The 20,360-nt window shown below is 36.8% G+C and overlaps 1 protein-coding gene across 5 annotated transcripts in view; it reads left to right on the forward strand.

Moving 5' to 3' along the window:
- The window catches only part of LOC150096319 (nuclear factor NF-kappa-B p105 subunit-like), a 378,899-nt gene that overhangs the window by 225,015 nt on the left and 133,524 nt on the right, over positions 1-20,360 (forward strand). For 3 of the 5 annotated variants that reach the window (XM_090409204.1, XM_090409207.1, XM_090409206.1), the window contains exons 10-11: positions 320-457; positions 17,695-17,901. In XM_090409204.1, the coding sequence (XP_090265330.1) occupies positions 320-457; positions 17,695-17,901 (345 nt within the window). The remainder of the gene's footprint in view (positions 1-319; positions 458-17,694; positions 17,902-20,360) is intronic. The other 2 variants (XM_090409205.1, XM_090409208.1) reach the window with 2 other exon arrangements.

A 20,360-nucleotide genomic window follows, 5' to 3' on the forward strand; every position in this document is an offset into this window, starting at 1 on the left:
GGTTAGACAGCAGATAGGCAAAAAAATAGCAAAACAAGTGTTTCTAACAAAAATACCAGAAAAAAAAAACCTAGCTATAGATGGATTGATGCTGCCTTAGAATATAAAAATGCAAGCGTTGATCAAATCAGAGAAGCTTTGGAGTAGGAGTACAACTTTCTTGGAGGAAATTTTCCATGATCTTTATTATTATAATTTTAATTGAATTTTGTGATACTCATTGCAATGCAATATTAAAATGTATATTTCCTAAAAATTTGACTATTTACTGTACTGTACCTTTCTGTAGTAAATATCAATAAATGTATTATGATTTTAGATAAAGAAGAAATTCAGAGAAAAAGAAAAAAAATTGCAGATTATGGTGGAGACCTTGGATTCAGGCATGTGCTTGGATCATCTGGATCATTTCCTGGTAACACTAGTTCATCAGAAGCAAGTGATTACAATTATTACAGTTAGTTTTTTTTTTTTTTTGTCATTGAAATATGCAAATAATTACCTAAATGCTTATATTAAGTTTATGTTTATGGTAGTTTATGATAGATTATGGTAGTTCTTTTTCTATACATTTTTTAAATGGCACATTAATTGTGCTAGATTATTGCTACCTGCTAATTAGAATATTATTAACAGTCTCCATGAAATCAGTACTCATTGTGGGAATCATTCAACACTGTACTTCATATTCTTCCTTAAATTCATTCACACTCTTCACATTGATGATATCATCAGAACAGTGCATTTCAGTCATCCACTCTCTCTACATAAACTATCCCTAATTCCCTTTTTCACCACATTCTTATACAATTTTCAGGGGTGCCACTTGTTCTTCTTTTATTCTGTAAACAATTCCTTCTGTATTAATGTCTGAAAAATTCCCACACTGAACCTGCATGCACTCTCTTTATATGATATTAGTGGCAGCATCCTCAATTAATCTCTTTCATACTGAAAAATGTACTTGTTATGGTGTGAATCATTTGGAGAGACTGCTGCTGCTGGGAGTGTAAATCTAAGCAAGTAAGGGAGAGTAAGGAAGGAGAGATGTGGTACTTAACAATGAAGAGGTGGGTAGCATGAGTGTAGAGAATGTGTAGCCAGTAAAAAAAGAATAATTATAGAAAGATGGCATTATTTGTAGAAAATAGTATAAGAATAATTGCTGTGGAAGATATAATAAAGATATTTAATGAGTAGCTCATAAATGTCTTCCAGTGTTGAAGGCAAACAAGCGTGTATGACTTGTGATAAAATAGAGAGTGAATGATAGCGGAAAAATGATGAAAGATTTGAAAGCTGAGTTGGTAAAGATGTGGTAAGGGATTAAACAGATGCAGAATGAAATGAAGAGAATTATAGATTTGTACGGAAGAGTGAAGTGGAAAAAACTAGTGGCGTTTTAAAGGGGATTCAATTATTAGAGGTGTTGTAAACAAGAAGATGCACAAGGTTTGTTTTCCTGGAGATAAAATGAATAGAGTGATTTGAGGTACTGGATATGAGGAGTAAGCGAGCAAAAGAGTTGATAGTGGTAATAGGAACAAATGACTTGACTGGGAACAAAAAAATGTGAGATTGGATATCAGGAGGTTGCTGAGAAGGATAAAAGATAATAGTGTGATAGAAAAAGTAGTCAGTGTGTTGTCCAGGTATGACAGTGATGAGATGAAGCAGAAAACAAAGATTGCTAATGATATGTTATCAGAATTGTGTGAAGAGAAAGAACACAATTTGTTAATGTATGAATGAGTTTGAAGGACGAATTGAACTGCATTTGAATGGTTTTGGTGTAAGTCATTTGGAGAGACTGCTGCTGAAAGAGAAAGTAATGAGTGCAGAGAATGAATCTGAGCAAGTAAGAAGTGATGTGAAAGAGTAGGAAAGTAAGGAAGGAGAGTTCGAAGCGGTGCTTATGAATGAAGAAGTGAATGGTGTGAGTGTAGAGAATGAGAGAACAGTTGTGCAATACAAACAGAGAAATGGGGATATTCAGGTTGGACAGGGTAACACAGCATGAGAAAGGTTTTGCTCCAAGAGGATGTGAATGGGTATGTAGAAAACAAGGGAAGGGGATGACCTGGAATATAGGGAATACAGTTGGATTTGAAGAAGGTTCTGGGATGAGTAAGGAAAAAAGGAAATGGCTCGTGTTTAGTATGACAAAGTCTCATCTAATAAGTACTATCAGTGAAACTTATTACAGATCCAGGAATGAGCTGTTATGCTTGTATATGAATGCCAGAAGTATCAGAAACAAGGGAAACGAAATAGTTTCATTGATTGAGTTTGTTCATCCAAAACTAGTTGGCATAAGTGAGACATAATTGGAAGGATGACATCCTGACAGGAATAGAGATGGAAAGATATGATGTATTTTGTGAAGATAGAAAAGAAAAAAAAAAGGAAGGGGGAGTGCTATTGAAGATAGAAAAAGAGTTATGTCCATACAAGGTAGAGATACAAGAGATAAATAGTGGCAGTGGTTTTGGGGCAGTGTGTTGTGAGATAGTCGTGAATAGAATGAAATACTTAGTCGGATGTTACTATAGACTTGGTAATGTGGATGGTAGTGACCATGACCATAATTGGACTGTAAAAAAAAAAATTAAATTAAATTAAAATATAACAGAAATTTATTTTATACACTTGAGGATAACAATTTCCCAGACTTTTGGAATAGCGAGACAGTTGTTCCGATTAACATTAGATCTATGACAGACTTCAGCACTTTCTTTATATAAATGTTCATGTTTATATACAGATCTGTGTAATAGTTTAGTGTTTTGCCATTAGATCCTGTGATTAATGTTTTCAATTACACATAACGCAAGGCTAGATTTGTGATGTTTGATGAGTCGGATATGGTCTTGATGTTCAGAGATATGTTTATTTATAGATCTTCCTGTTTGTCTATAAGAAAATAAGTTACAAGAACATGGTACTGTAAAATCTCTCATGATATGTTACCATGATATTGGTTTTCACCTGGTTTTCTAGGGAGATTGCACTTAAAATGTCAATTTTTGTATGTAATAACCTAGTATTTGTAAAATAATGTTAAAATAATTTTTTGTTAAATAATGTGGCACATAAAATCATTATGTAACGTTGTTAACTATGTAACTAAATAGTAAGTCTAACTGTAAGAATAGTGAAGAATTCCCAAGAATTGCCATATATGGCAATTTCAAAAGATGTGCGAAGTATGATGTCATCATGGCTGAATGTCAATATGTGACCATATATGGAAGTTTCGAGAGACACGCATGCATACGGCAGAAGTCCAGGCCTATATAAGGTGAGACATCGAGAAGGACTTTGTTTTAGGGTTCTGAATCTTCTCTTACCTGGGTCTGCCACCACGTGAAGTCCGTTGTCGGTAATTGAAAGAGAAGCATCGTAGGTCTTAGGGTTTTCACTTCTCTTACCTGTGTCCCGCACCACATGAAATTCGTTGTCAGTAATCGAAAGAGAAGTGTCATGGGTTTCCGAATTCTTCTACCTGGGTCCACCGCCATGTGAGGTCAGATGTTTGGAATCGAAAGGAAAGAGCTGAACATTGCCGCTATGTTAAGGGTCCTAAAGGTCATAGAGTAATCAGACAAAGAAGAAATTTGCCAGGAAATCAAGACGAGCCAGCAGAAGGAAAGAAGTACAAAAAGGAGCACTTTTTGTGTGAACAAAAGATTCATGAAAGGCAGTGCTGAACGAGAATTGTAAGTACTTACGTATGTGATAATTCCAAATAAGAATGTACATCAAGTGTGTCTGTTTATGGGTACAATAAGATAATGTAAATTGATATTGAATTAAGCTTATTCATGGTATGCTTATTTGTCATGTGTATATATGACTGGCAGGATATTGTAGATTGTGATTTAGCTTTGAAGGAAGAAAATTAGAACTAAGTTTGAATTAGGAAGAATTTAAAATGACAAAAGAATTGCACTGCAATTCTTTTGTCATTTGTCATGAAATGTGAATCAAATTGTAAATATTCCTTTTTGATTTAATTAAATGGTTTGTGAACAGCACATCGGACTGATTCTGTCAATGCACTATCCTGAAAATTTTGAATCTGCATAAGATAAAGCCAAGTCGTGACTAATTAAAGGTAAAGATTAACATAAGCAGGGAATGCTAACAATACCTACTTTGTCTTTAGCTTAAAATCTTACACTCAATACATAGTCAAAATTTTTTAGATGGGTTTATAATCATAAAACAAATAAATTTGTTAGGCTATAAAGCATGAGAACATGGGATTTAGTAGAGATAAATAAATGACGGCAGTCGATAGTTAAGGCAGCCGACCATTTACATGAAGTTTAAGTAAAAGAACACAAAGACAAATCAGGATTGAGAAATATGTAATAGAAATACAGAACGTTATAACAGTACTTCACATATACCAGGTAGCATCATTTTTGTAAGTTAATGAATTTGGTTGATGGGTTTATAGGTAGCAAGGAGTTTATATTTTTTCATGATTTTTGCCAAACGTTCAGAGATGCCCTTAATATATGGTATAGGTGTCCCAGACAAGAAGAGCTTCTTCTTGTCTGGGTTGAGTTGCAGAAGAGTGGTTAATTATTTTTTGGGTAATTTTTGGATTATATCTATTTAGTAGAGCTGTTTCTTCGATAATTTCCAATTCTTATTTTAGAGATTCTTCAGTGGAACAGATGTTGTGTGCTCTGGATACTAGAGATTTTATGATGCCATATTTTTTAGATGGATGGACAGCTGATGTGTTGTGGATATGACAAACTGAAAAAGTTGGTTTCCAGTAGACCAAAGTCGAAATGAAACCATCTTGTTTACATTCGATGTATACATCAAGAAAGGAAATACCTTTTGATGATTCTTTTTCTAGTGTGAACTTGATGCGAGAATATAGACTGCTGATATTTTTTTAGAAATGAGTAGAATTCTTTCTGTGTGACTCCAGACAACAAAAATGTCATCAACATATTGTAGCCAGATTGTTGGTTTAGGGTTAAGAGTGAAAATTCCATCTTCTAAGTGTTAAAGAAAAAAGTTGGCTAAGTTAGGTGATAAGGGCGAGCCCATCGCTGTTCCTTCCTCTTGTTTATATATTTTCTCTTTCCATGAAAAGTAACCTGAAAATAAACCTCAAGAAAAAGAATCATTGAAATGATTATTTTTTCTAGATGTTTGTAAGCTTTGACATTCTCTCTCTCTCTCTCTTTACTAATATCCCTCACAAAGAGACAATAGAATTGTTAACCCAATATTATTGAATTATTCAAATTTGCAATCACTTCAGGTTACTTTACATATTAAAATTACATATTTATATTAAAGGCATCTCTGAATGTTTGGCAAAAATTTTGAAAAAATGCAAACTCATTGCTACATATAAACCCATCAACTAAATTCACAACTTGTTACCTTCCCAAAAAGACAAACTTACACCAATAATGCTACCTAGTGTATATGAAGTACCATGTTCTTTTAACTTATCTTACTATTGACAAACAGGAAGATCTGTAAATAAATGTATCTCTGAACATCAAGACCACATCTATCTCATCAAACCTCACAAATCTGGCCTTGCACAACATAGAATTGAAAATGTTAATCACAGGATCCAATGGCAAAACACTAAACTATTACATAAATCCATTTATAAACATGAACATTTATATAAAGAAAGTGCTGAAGCCTTACATCATAGACTTAATTTTAATTGGAACGACTGTCTAACTATTCCAAAAGTCTGGGAAATTGTTATCCATAAGTGTATAAAATAATTTATCTGTTATATTTTAATTGAATTTATTATTTATTTATTTTTACACTGCCAATTAGATTTCATCCATACACATTTGACTATATGAAGTTGGTCTGAAAAGTTCTCGGCCTTGACCATAGATGGCAACACTATTGGCAAGTTTTTTTTTCTAAGTTGGTACATCTGTCATTAGAAGCATCCATGTGAAATTGCAAGTAATTATCAAGTAATTTGTTTTATACAGCTGTCTGAAGCAAAAGTGTTGTCTGTATTCCTTGAAATGGATAAAATTGAGTATTGGGCGGTTATAAAATTCTTTATAAAAGAAGGTTTAATGCAAAAGAAATTCATTCGAAGTTCATAAAAGTTTATGGGCACTCTTCTCCTTCATTTTCTGTCGAGTTTAAACGTAGCTGTACCAGACTTGAAGATAATCCATGTGAAGTACATCTGAAAAGTGTAACAACACCAGAAATCGATAAAGAGCCAAGAGGCTATTTTTTCCAGTGGTATAAATTAAGTTAAGGGGATAAAAATCCCTCATTATTTTAAAGCCAGATACGAAACTCGGAGATCGAAATCTAAGAGTTTCATTCCGAAGAACTATCTGCCAGTCCAGGCGTAAGTCATCACCTGGGTAGTACAACACTAGGACAACTCGTTGCAAAGGTGCAAGCTCCATCACTATCCTCAATATTTTCTCATAATGTTTGCAACGAGTTGCCCTAGTGTTGTACTACCCAGGTGATGAATTACGCCTGGACTCGCCAATAGTTCTTCGGCATGAAACTCTTAGATTTCGATCTCCGAGTTTTGTATCCGACTTTAAAACAGTGAGGGATTTTTATCCCCTTAACTTAATTTACGCTGCCAGAAAAAATAGCCTCTTGGCTCTTTATCGTAGTAATAATAATATATGGGTACACCGCTCTGGCAATTCGTTAGTAAGGGTATATGTAAGTTCAGTTCACTTAAACCTTGGTATTCCAGGTCTACCTACTCACTGATGAGACCTCAATAAAAGTCGAAACCGGTCTGGGTAGTGACCTCTCCTCATAATGTAAAACAGTAATACATCTCCTAGGAGCTGCGTTTTACATTATGAGAAAATATTAAGGATAGTGACAGAGCTTGCTCCACCTTTGCAACGAGTTGCCCTAGTGTTGTACTACCCAGGTGATGACTTATGCCTGGACTCGCCAATAGTTCTTCAGCATGAAACTCTTAGATTTCGATCTCCAAGTTTCTTATCCGGCTTTAAAATAATGCGGGATTTTTATCCCCTTAACACTAGCCTCAGGGGCTCACTTTAGCGAGTACGGGTGTGGCAAACCCGAGGTACCTGATGCTGGATCATGCCTTACTTCATGTAATATACATCTGTTATATTATCTGTAGACTGGTCCCTCCTTTTCCTCCCTTGCTTCTTTCTTTCTTCTCTTCTTGCTCCTTCCCCCAAATGCTATTAGAGTATTCGAGGGGAATCTTTCCTATTTTGCTGTGTCATTTCGTCTTGTGCTAACAGGACATTATCAAACACTATAACATGATCAATCCATCAAAAATTGTTCATACTGCATCGTCCGTCACACTGGTTACCAAGGGATGCATTCAGGTTTTAGGCAGAGGGACCCGTTCGAAAAATATGTTACAGTCTTCCTTAGACACCACTCCTCAGCACTCTGCTAGAGGAAACTCCATCAATGGGCCCGCTACCCATTTGGGGAGGTGTTTAGGGGTAGGGCAAAAAATGGTTCTGCAAAAGGACGGAAATGGCAACGACAACGGCACCAGACTATGGCTTTAGGCAACTTGAACATCTTCTCTATGACAGGGAAGGAGTTGGAACTGGTCAAGGAAGCCAAGTGCTACCAGCTAGACTTAGTTGGGCTTTCTTCAACCAAGAGGAGAGGCTCTGGAACTGTCGACCTGAATAAGGGGTGGAAGCTCTGCTACTCTGGTGTGAGCCTGACAATGTCTGCTCAGGCAAGTATGGGGATATTCACAAGCCCCCCCAGCTGTCAGACTGTGTTGCTGAGTGGATCCCATTGGGGGGACTGGTATGTGTGTTAAAACTTCAGATGAAAAACCATGATTTGGCTGTGGTGGAAGCCTATGCACCTAATCTGGAGTCAGAATACTCTGCCTTCCTAGAGGAAGTGGATGCTGCTTTTGACAGGGTGGCAGACATGGAAATCAGTCCTGCTAATGGGTGGCTTCAATGCACATGTTGGAACAGATGACCAGACATGGAGGGGTGTGGTTGGGAGGAACGGCGCCCCTGACCTTAACGCGAATGGGTTGAAATTATTGGACTTCTGCTGTACTAACAGCTTGTCCATAATGAATACCTTCCTCCAGCACCGAGAAGTCCATAAGTATACCTGGAACAAGGATACACTAGAACAAAGGTCTCTGATTGACTTCTTTATAGTCTTAGCAGACCTATTTTCCTCAGTGTTGGATGTTCGTGTGAAAAGAGGGGCAGAACTGTCAACTGACCACCACCTTGTTGTGTGCACTCTGTGGCTTCAGAAACCAGATGCTACCATCAACGCTGGTAGGCCTAAGCAGCTATACTGCATGAAATGGGAGGAATTGGAAAATTAGACTGTGAGGAAGAATTTTGCAGATGACATTTCCTCCAGGTTCAAAGAGATTCCCAAGCATACTGCAGATGTTGAGGAGGAGTGGAAGCTGTTCAGAACAGCTGTCACTGCCTCTGCGCTCTCATGCTATGGCAGAAAGCAGCTCGGCATGGCAATGGGCAGTGAGAAAAGGACACCTTGGTGGAGCCAAGAAGTCCAGAAAACTGGCCGGGCAAAAAAGGAGTCCTACCTAACATGGCTTAGGGTCAGGTCACCTGAGATGTGTTTGTGGTATGCTGAGGCACGAAAAGCTGCTGCTGAGGCAGTAAAGACAGCAAAGCAGAAGGCTTGGGAATCCTTTGGAGAAAGATTAGACTCATCCTATGCAAATGCAAACAAAGTATTCTGGCAGACCATCTGCCGCCTTCGAGGGAGGAAATCATGCAGCAAGGGCAATTAAGGCCTCTGATGGTGCACTTTTAACAACCGAAAAGGATATCCTCCACAGATGGAGGGAATACTTTGAGAGCCTTCTTAACCCGGGTGGCCAAGCAGTTGTGGACATCCAAGAGGCGCAGATCGGGGCAATGACTAGTCTCATAGCAGAAGAGGCCCATTTAGCAATAAAATCGCTAAAATCGGGCAAGGCTGCTGGCGATGATGAAATTCGGCCTGAAATGCTAAAAGCCTTAAATCGAGACGGTGTTCTCTGGCTGACTCGAGTGTGTCAGGCTGCTTGGATATCTGGGCGAGCACCAAAGCAATGGCAGACAGGCATAATAATACCAGTCTTCAGGAATGGGGACTAGAAGGATTGCAATAACTATCGTGGCATCTCTCTGCTCAGCCTGCCTGGGAAAGTGTATGCTAGGTGCTTGGAAAGATGGTGCAGGAGCATAGTCCAGTCAGAGTTCCAGGAATAAAAATGTGGCTTTCGTCCTGGTAGAAGCACAACTGACCAAATCTTCACTTTAAGGCAAGTCTTTGAGAAATCTTGGGAATATGCCAAGAATGTCTACACATGTTTTGTGGACTTGGAGAAGGCATATGACCGGGTTCCTCGAGATAAGCTTTCGCAAGTAGTACAGGAGTATGGAGTGGATGGCCAGCTATTATCTGCCATCAAGTCACTGTATGAATGCCCAGATTTTTGTGTCAGAGTAAACAGCACAAAGTCTGAACCTTTCACAGTCTCCGTTGGCCTCCGGCCAGGGTGTGTTCTGTCACCCCTCCATTTCATAATATTTATCAACTTGATTGATAGTCACAGCCGAGACAGTGAGTGTGTCACAATTGGAAGATGTAGCATTGGATGTCTGCTTTTTGCAGATGACCTAGTTCTGCTTAGCTCTTCCACAGATGACCTCCAGCGGACCTTGGATAGGTTTGTAGCTGTTTGTACAGAAGCCAGAATGAAGATCGTGTAGGCAAAACTGAAAACATTTGTGGTCTCAAGATAACCATCCCAGTGCATTCTACATGTGAGTGGAGTCCCACTGGGGCAGGTAGAGATGTTTAAATACCTTGGGTCCATATTCACAAGTGATGGAAAGTGGGACATAGAGCTAGATACTCGGATTGGCTCAGCAAGCGTAATATTGTGGGAGCTTGGCCATTCAGTAGTATTGAAGCAGGAGTTAAGCCAGAAGGCAAAGCTGGCTGTCTTCAATACAGTCTATGTCCCCATCCTCACCTATGGTCATGAGAGTTGGGTAATGACTGAAAGAATGTGGACACGAATCCAAGCAGCCGAAATGAGGTTCCTTCAAGGGGTTGCAGGGCTGACAAGACTTGACAGAGTCAGAAGCTCTGCAATTCGGGAAACCCTCAATACTCAACCACTGCTTCTCCGTGTTGAGAGATCACAGTTACGTTGGTACGGGCACCTGGTCAGAATGCCGCAAGAGAGGCTCCCTCAGCAGGTCCTCTTTGCCAAGCCAGAGGGGCCAAGGACTCGCTGGATAGATTATATCCAAACCTTGGATGGACACGTTTGGGAATCCCACCAGAACACCTGAGCTTGGTGGCAGAGGATCGTGACAATTGGAAGTTCCTCTTGCAGCTGTTGCCCCCACAACCCAATTAGGAAAGGTGTGCCTTGAAGTTGTATGTGTATATATGTGTAACTTAACACCAGAAATCATTGATCAAGTGCACAATATGGTATTGGATGACTGGTGAATCAAAATGCGTAAAATTCAGAGACTATAGGCATTTCAAAAGAATGTGTAGAATATATTTTGCATGAAGAATTGAAAATGAAAAAGTAATTTCATTTTCAATTACGCAAGATGGGTGCTGTGCTTGCTCACAGCAGATCAAAAACGCACTCGCATGAAAATCTCTGAACAGCGCTTGGAGTGTTTTAACAAGAATAAAACTTATTTTGTGTGTCAATTTATTACTATGGATAAGACTTAAATTCACCATTACACACCAGAATCCAAACAGCATCAAAACAGTGGACAGAAGCCAGTTGTTCAGCGCCAAAGAAGACAAATTCGGTTCCATCAGCAGGAAAGGTCATGGCATCGGTGTTTTGAGATGCTAAAGGCATTTTGTTTATTAATTATCTTGAAAAGGGTAAAACAATAACTGGGGAATATTATTCCAATCTTTTAACCAGACTAAATGAAAAATTCATGAGAAAAGACCTGGTTTGCAGAAAGAAAGAAAAAAATCTTTCATCAGGACAATGCACCTGCCCATGAAGGTGTTTTGGTAATGGGAAAATTAAGGGATCTACACTATGAATTGTCGGAACATCCACCCTATTCCCCAGATTTAGCTCCCTCTGACTCCTATCTCTTACCAAAACTAAAACTCTTCCTCGCTGGTTCAGCATTTTTCTTTGAATCAAGGGGTGATTGTAGCTGTAGAGGGGTATTTTGCAGATCTTACTGAGAACCGCTACAGGGACGAGATAATAGCACCGAACATCACTGGAATAAATGTATTAGTCTTAAGGGAGATTATGTTGAAAAATAAAAATAATTTTGAAATTATGAATTTGTTTTTTCATTGTTAGGACTTTTCAGACCACCCTCATATGTAAAGGAATTCCAATTTAAGCATGCACACTAATCTTGTACTGATGTTTTCTGATATGTAAGACAAAATGTTTGCATATTAAAAAAGTTATCTACTGTGGCATGCAAGTTATTTTATAGTTGTTTGTCTCTGCTTGCCAGTGCATTCTTCAGTAACCAAGTAATCCGATGATCCGTTTTAGTCAACTTTGCAATATATCCACAGACATCCCCCAAATCCTTGGCTTTGCATCATCGGCCAACAACTGAATAGATCCTTTCCTATACTGTTAATGTAGAAATTAAATAGTAGTGTCCTAAGAACTCTATGGCATCCCGCTGTCACAGGCCTTCTATTGCGCTCTTGTCTTGTCAGATGTCATCTCCTTTCAGGAGGTTGACTACCATGTACAGTTTTGTGCTTCTCTTTTGCATTCTTCATAGGACAAAATGGTCCAATCCTTAATATTTCCTATCCGATCTGTTCTTTGTCTTCCTCTTCTTTTTCCTTGTATCATTCCTTCTAGAAGTGTTTTTTGTAGGGATTCATGCCTTAGTATGTGACCAAGGTAGGTGGTTTTCATTTTCTTAATGGTTTCAACAGATTCCCATCTTCTTCAGCCATCTCTAATATTTCTAAATTAGTTTTTTGGCAGTCCATAGGACTCTAAGAATTCTTCTGAGGATCCACATCTCAAAGGCTTTTAGTTTATTTTCACAATATTTTGATATTATCCAGGTTTCTGCTCCATATAGCAGTGTTGACCATACGTAGCATTTGAACAGCCTAATTCTTGTTTTTGTGTGAATTTCCCTTGGACTTCTATTAGACTCTACTCTTGAATATATTACTATTTGATATCTCTCCATCAACCACCCTGTTATCCACTTCACCAACTTTATATCCATTTCCATGTGCTGCAGTTTATTGATTAGAATTCCATGTAGTAGCCTGTCAAAGGCTTTTGCAAACTCCAGCAGTATCACTGTAAACACATTATCTTTATCCAGCTCATCTGTCACTGTATTATAAAAGGTGAGCAAGTTACTGAGCTACAACCTACCCTTCACAAAACCATGTTGTCTACACCCCCCACCTCCCATATAGTATTCTATATTTTGCTTTTAACCAATTTCTCCAATACCTTGACAGTGACTCCTGATATGCTGATTGCTCAGTAACTTGCTAGTAGTCTTGGAACCTCCTGTATGCAATGGAATTATTTCTGCTAATCTTTCCACTAGGAAAGATTAGCAGATCATAAAATATGGTTCCCTTTAAAAATGGAGAAAAACATTTAGCTTTTATTAGATTGACTGATGCTTTGTTAACCAGATGGAAGTCTTCAGTTCACTGTACTTCAGAAATAAACATGCATAATGCTGCATCCATCCTATTATCATCTGAGTTGGAAAAATGGGCTATTAAAACTAATACATCATGCCCATGCTCTTACTGCCTCAAGAATTACAGTGTATTAGGTCAACTTTCTTAACAAATGGTTTTGATGAGACCTTTATCAAAAAAGCATTCAATAGTTACAAGATTCTTGCCTTCTGCTCAAGAAGAAATTACCTTTATTCTACTTCCATATATTGAGGAAGTATCAGAATGTATTGCTAAAACAGTCAAGCCTCTCAGTATTTGTGTAGCATTTCATCTGGTCTGGAAAATTTCTTCTTTTTTTCTTCATATAAGGATAAGCTTCTGCCATTAAACTTTCCAGGTGTTTGTCAGAAACCTTGCTCTTGTGGAGTATCATATTTTGGAGTAACTTATTTTTGATAGCATGTTCCACAAGTCTGACCTTGTGGAACATGCTATCTCCGACAAACACAGGATCCTTAGAAATACCAAAAATATTGCATGTGAATAGATTCCTTATGAAACAACTTTTTAAAGGAAAACTGTGAAGCATTTTCCTAATATGAACAGAATGATGGCCTATGTTTGTCTCCCTTAAGGGAAATAGTGCTTTTATAGTCTGCTAATCTTTCCCGTTTTTAATGTAGGAATTAATTGATTATCTGTTATCTTATTAAAGATTTCATGATAAAGTGTTGAATTTTTCCTGCTAAGTTATTTTGTTCTATTCTTTTTATTAATTAATTATTTATTTATTTTTTGTAACTGACAATGCCAATGATACAATGGGCAAACTTTCACATAAGTTATCCATTTTGTTATTTAATATACTCTTATAGTGAATCACTTCTGATGCATACTTAAAGGACATGCTTTTGCCCTACTTAGGGCATACTTAAAGTATGCCCTTAAAGAATAAAGGGCATACACTTTATCCTTTATGTAGAGATTCTACAGGAAAAAAAAAAATCCTAAGGATGTCAGGCTATGATTACAAGGTGCCAGAAAATTATTCCTTTTATAACTAACCAACCGTTTCAGAAATTGGTATTCAAAAAAATTCTTGGGTGTCCTTTGAACTTATTTTTCAGTTTTGTCATCATCAAATTCCTGCCATGTACCCTCAAGGGGTGTACAGGATATGATAGTACTACATGAAAAAAATTACATCATTACTAACTTCCTATCTACAATTTTCCTCCAATTCAGTGTGTTACTTGTCAAGACTCCAACATTATCAGATCTTATATTTCTATCATCTAAGGCACTTTGTACAGTTTCAATCCACCTATATCTTGGTCTTCCTCTGGGTCATTTTGATGCCAACCTGGCAGAGAACACTTGTTTTGCTAATCTTTCTTCGCCCATTCTGTTTAAATGACCATACCACCTGAGATTAGCTCTGCTAACACATTCCTGGATGTTGACAATGTCTAGTTCTTTCCTAATATCCTCGTTTTTAATATGATATTGCCATTGATGCCATCTGTTCATGCCTCTAATCTTTCTCAGGACTCTCATATCTGCGGTCTCTAGTCTTTGGTCAAGTGTTTTACTTCTGACCCAGCTCTCAGATCCATAAGTTAAAACTGGTTAGAACACTGTCTTCTATACAGCTAATTTAGTGTTCCAACTAATTTCTCTCTTATTCCATATGAATTTATTCAGTTGACTTCCTACCATACCAGCTTTGTTGATTCTGTTATCTATGTCCATATTTAATTTACCATCTTCACTAAAAATCGTGCCTAAGTAGCTAAAATGTTTTACTTGTTCCACAGGTTTTCTGTTCACAACGCAGTTGACATTTTCAACAATTGTGCCTATTTTCATTGTCTTTGTCTTTTTATTGCTGACCTTCATACCATATCTATTACAGCAGTTATTCAATTTAGTCAGGGAATCTTGCAGACTTGTTGCGGATTTATTTAGAAGTATAACATTGTCTGCATAAAGCAAAGAGCTGACATTAACATCTCCAATCTCCAATTTTGATATCATGATTAATACCACTTTCCTTCATAATGTGATCCATATAGATAATGAATAACAGAGGGGATAATGTACATCCTTGTCTAACACTAGATTTAACAGTAAACCATCTTCCTGTACTTCCTTCAATTCTAGCTGCTGACTTACAACTCAAATAAAGACTTAAATATTGCTTGATATAATGCCCCATTGACACCATATAACTGTATATTATATGGTGTATTCAATAAAATGTATATTCAATACACTACAGTTATATGTACCATATAACTGTAGTGTATTGAATAGCTTCTCTCTCTTGGCACCTTGTCATATGCCTTTTCCGGATCAACAAAAGTTAAATATAGATCTTTTTTATATTCCCATGCTTTCTCAACTATTTGTCATAAAGTGAAGATATCCTGACAGTCTCTATTTGGCCTGAATCCAGCTTGTTCTTCACTAAGATTTTCTTCCACAATATTCTTCTGAACCGTTTCTCAAGTATACTTGCATAAATCTTGCCAGGAACACTCAGTAGGAAAATACCTCTGTAATTTAACAGAGGTATTTTCCTCACATTCAGTTTTATTTCCCTTTTTATATATGGGTACTATGAAAGCTTACTCCAATCATCGGGAATTCGTCCATCTGTCCAGGTTTTCTGAACTATGCAGTGCAGCCACCGTAAAACTTTTATAACACCATACTTCACCATTTCTGGTCGAACATCTACCCCTGCTGCCTTTCCACATTTCAAGCCTTTAATGGCTTTTTCTACTTCAAGTATAGATATGTATTCCTCACTGTATGCCTGTTGAGTGTTTTTTACCACTGTGCTATCATTGCTTGTTTCATTTAGCAATTTTTTGAAGTAATTACTCCATACTTCGAGGATATCTTTTTCTCCCATTTTCATGTCACCTTTATCATCTCTAACTCCTTTTACAGCACTCTTTTCTCTGTTTCTAAGCTTCAACAACCTTCAGAGTATCTTACCACCTTCTTGATATTTATTTTCTATGTTCTTGCCGAAGTCCTCCCTTACTTTTGTTTAGCTAATTTTACACAGTGTTTAGCTTCTTACATTTGTCTCTGTATTCTCTAAGAGCACAAGCTGACTTATTTGCCAGAACTTTTGATAAGCTTTCTTCTTTTCCTTCACTGCCTCTTTAACTTCCTGTGTCCACCATGGAGTTCTGATTTTTCTATCCTTGCAGACAACCTCACCACATGCCTCTCTGGCTGAATCAATCAATGTTTTCTTCAAGGTTGCTACTGAATCTCCAAGGTTTGGTTGCTGTTCTCAAATACTTTCATTTTTTCTTCAATAATCTTTTTGTATTTTAGTCTACAGTTCACATCTGAGAGCTGCTCAACTTTTATTCGCTTTAAAACTTTATTACATGTTATTCTTTTCAATATGAAATTCAGTTTTATCCTGCTCAAGACTAAATAGTGATTACTTCCAATTTCAAATCCTCTGTACACTCTGGTGTCCTGCACCATGGAGAAAACATTACTATCTACAATACCATAGTCAATGATACTTTTCTTAATCCTTGCCTCTTCTCTCCATGTGAATTTGTGCACATTTTTATATTGGAACATGGTGTTAGTAATAACCAGTCCATGTCCTGAGCAGAAACCCAGCAGGTATTTGCCATTATTATTAGCTTTGCTCTTTTCTCCAAATTTTCACAAAATATTTTTGTATGTCTGACAATCTTTTCCTACTCTGCTATTTAGATCCCCAACAAGAACCAACTTTTCATTTTTCATTGTGTCAGTAGCTTTCTCTAGAGGCTCAAAAAATTCCTCCACTTCTACCTTAGTAGAACCTTCTGTGGGACCATAGGCACAAATAAGTCTCATTGTCCAGTTCCCCATTCTTGCCCACATTATTCTTCTTGAGACTGCCTGCCATTCAAGAAGATTAGCCTCATGTTGAATACTATGGCTACTCCTTCTTTTCCTTGATTGTTATTGCCTGAATATAACATTTTGTATTTATTGCGCGGAAAGATCTCAGCAGTTTTTGTCTTTTTTTGTTTCAGTCACCGCTATTATGTTGATCTGGTACTTATCTAATTCCTCAGCTAGCTCCATTTCTTTGCCATTCAGGCTTCTTATGTTGATAGCACCAATCTTTAACTCTGGTGATGTTGAGTTAGGGTGTGTTTTCAGATTTGTTCCAGTAGCTGACTTTTCGCTGTTCGCCCTGGTTCCCTGGCGAAAACAACAGCGGCCTTGTTTAACCAGGCGACGCCCCAGCCGGCATGAAATTTTGTCATGTTGTACTATCATTTTGTATTTTGGTTTAAACCAATAAGAATACAGTTTAGTCGGCTAAATCCCAAATTGTCAGCCCATCCTCGTTCGTTCAGTATCCAGGTAGATACCCAACAGGGTGCACTACGAGAAGGTGAGGATTGGACATTAGGTCAGAAGCCCTGGTCGGTTCTCCGCATTCCTTTAAAGGCTATGTGGAGGTCTCCTCTCAGTCATATAGCTTTGACCCTTAATTACCCCTTCAATATTGTCAGTTTGTTTAATTGATTATACTACTGCTTTATAGATTGAAATTTTTCATACCATAAAACAAGCTGAACTTAATTGTCAAACTATTTGCTATCCAGATTCTGATTAGCATTACAGTACACAAAAGTCATTGAGCAACTGTTTTGGATTAGTAATTGTCACTAATTTAATTCAAAAAAAGAGTTGCATTTAAATTTATTGGCATTCTTTTGTGAAGGCTGTATATAAGTGAAATTAATATATATATATATTATTTATTTATTTATTTTAATTTTTAAAAAGGTATTTTTAAGTACTTTTTCAGTTGCTTTTAGTTGGGGGGGGATGGGAGATCTGTAGAGTACATCTACTGACTTGACTCTTACAAACCACTTGACAAGGCACAATATTATGCATTATTCATTATTGTGTTATCTTTTATTTTTTCTATTGTTGTAGGTGGTGGTGGTCAAAGCCAGCATCTTCCTAGTTATCGAAGAGAAATTGATCAGTCAATAAATGGATGTGATTCTTTATTTGAAAATGAACCTGTTTTATTTCTTGAGGAAAATCAGTTACTACCTCTTTCTCCATGGCCATCAGTATATGATGAATCATATGGACTCAGTAATGCATCTTTAAATCCACTGCTGAGTTCTGCAAATAGTATGTGCTTTTGTATTTTCATATTAAATAGTAAGGCAGTTTTATTGTGAAGTTTGCACCTCTGTTGTATTAGCTAAATCATGTCTATGTTAAAGCACTGAATTGATAATCTCTTGTTTATTTTTTACACAGTTATTGTTTACTTGAAAAGTAAGCAAAATTTAGAAGAGCTAATGTAAGTGAAATGCAAAATACAGATTATTTAAAAAGTAATTTTTAATTTTCTTTTTGGCTTTTTATTAAGTATGGAAAGAAATCTTTCATAAAATAATTACTGATTCATATTCAGTGAGATGCATGACTTCTGCCCACATCAGATATTATGTGACTCGCCTATCAACCTAGTAATAGCTAATTCAGAAGGTGAGATTAATTGGATGCTGACTTTATGTAATATTCCTTAAGAGAAATTAATGGCAGTATTACAAGATAAATCACTTATAACCTTCTGTTTCTTTTAACATGGAAGGAATTTATAAACAAGTTACACAAGTAGATGGCATGTTTCAGTAACAGCTTATTAGTAATAGTTTATTAATAACACTAATAAACTGCTGTTAGTGATTTCCCCCCCCCCCTCACAAAATAGACAAACTAGTCAAGATACATCCACAATTAATAGACATGATACTGTCCTAGTAGGCTTGGTTACTTTATACTTTCAAAACAGCAGTAGCCTCTTATTGTTTGAATATAGTATAGTATTTTACATAATTTAAATTCCATATTATGCAAATTATGTAAGGCTGATTTCTAATATTGGTGTTTTGATGTTTATTGCTAGACACTGAAAATTATAATTTTTTGTAATTTGCATGTTATTGATTTTTACATTATTTGTGGTATATGGTTAACTGTAGTTATTAGTGGTATATACTAAAATTTTATTATTGCACCCTCCATGGAGTCGGCAAACTCATCATGGGAGGTTCATTCAACTGACAACATACTTATCATACCAAATCTTAAAATCCTTAACCCTCCTTGCATTAACAATGCAGTCTGGTAATGTATTTCATTCACTGACAATTCTCATGTAAAAAATCTACTCCTCACTCCCCTCTTCACCAACTCTTACATAACTTCCAGATCTCTGGTTTTTCTCTTCTTGCCTTTTACTCTTTTCATGATCTCATCTGGATTAATCTGATAAAATCCTCTCACTAACTTAAATGTCTCTATCATATCATTTCTTTTCCTCCTATCCTTTAAACTCTGCACTCCACATTTTTTCAACCTCTCTCACCATTGCCAGCAGTCCATTTTGATATTGTCTTAGTCACTTGCCTCTGGACCCTCTTCAATATCTCCACATCACACTGAAAACCAGGTGACCAGATTTGAGCACAATAGTCCAAGCATGGTCTGACTAGTGCTTTATACAGGCCCAACACTTCCTTATTCCTACATGTTAGAGTACTTCTTATCATAGCAACTAGCAACATCCCCCTCTAAACTTCAGTCTACTGTCAACTATCACTCCCAAATCTCTCATCTCATCCACTTCCTGCAGTATGGCACTGTTGATATAGTACACAGCCTTATATTTCATCACTCTAAAATACAACACTTTGCATTTATTGATATTAAAACTATAACCTCCCCATTCTTTGTCCAAGTCAAAAGTCTGTACAAATCTTTCTGAAGGGAATTAACATAAGCCATGCTACTTATAATTCTTCCCAACTTTGCATCATCAGCAAACAACTGAAAATCCCCAGTCAGTGATATATCATTTACAAACAAGTTAAACAGCAGGGGGTCCCAAGGACAGGGCACACCACAGGAGTTCATGCCACATCATACATAACTTGCTGGTATCATTCAGAGAGCCAATCTCTGATCCATCTAACCAATATACTATCAATTCCCATCCTCTGCAGTTTGTATTTACTTTTATTCTTTACTTGGATTTCTTCTTGGTATTCTTTTCTTTTGATTTTCTTTTTGATGTCTTAATTGGATGAGAATAAGTGCTTACATGACAATGTTTGAAATTTTCTTTCAATTTTATCTACATAATGAAAAGTTGAATTTGATATATGATATATTGCATCCTAAATTTGTAATCCATGTTATGGTACTCAAGAATTCCATAATTCTAAAGGAGAGGGGGTGGGGTGGGGTAATCATGTCCCTAAATTTTATGTGAGATAAAAACTATCTGATACTTGATATGTTTCAAAATATATTTTATTGCTTTCTAAATGTGTGAGTTGAAAATCTTGACAGGTAGTTTGTTAGACACGGTGACTTTAGCACATTCACAGCGAGGTGAGTTAAAACTCTCTTTGTAACTTAATCTTCTGGCATGAAAAGAGAAAATAACTTGTGCCACCAAAATGTGTTTGAATATTGGCAGATACATCATATATCATGGCAGAATCCTTGAGTGTAACCAGTAAACATTTGGGAGGTGGGGAAAGGAATGTGTTTCATGTTATATTAGAAAACAATAA

This window comes from Typopeltis vanoorti, chromosome 19 (assembly GCF_054136105.1).
Source record: "Typopeltis vanoorti isolate ZY-2024b chromosome 19, IOZ_Tvanoo_1.0, whole genome shotgun sequence".
NCBI classification, from domain to species: Eukaryota; Metazoa; Arthropoda; class Arachnida; order Uropygi; family Thelyphonidae; genus Typopeltis; species Typopeltis vanoorti.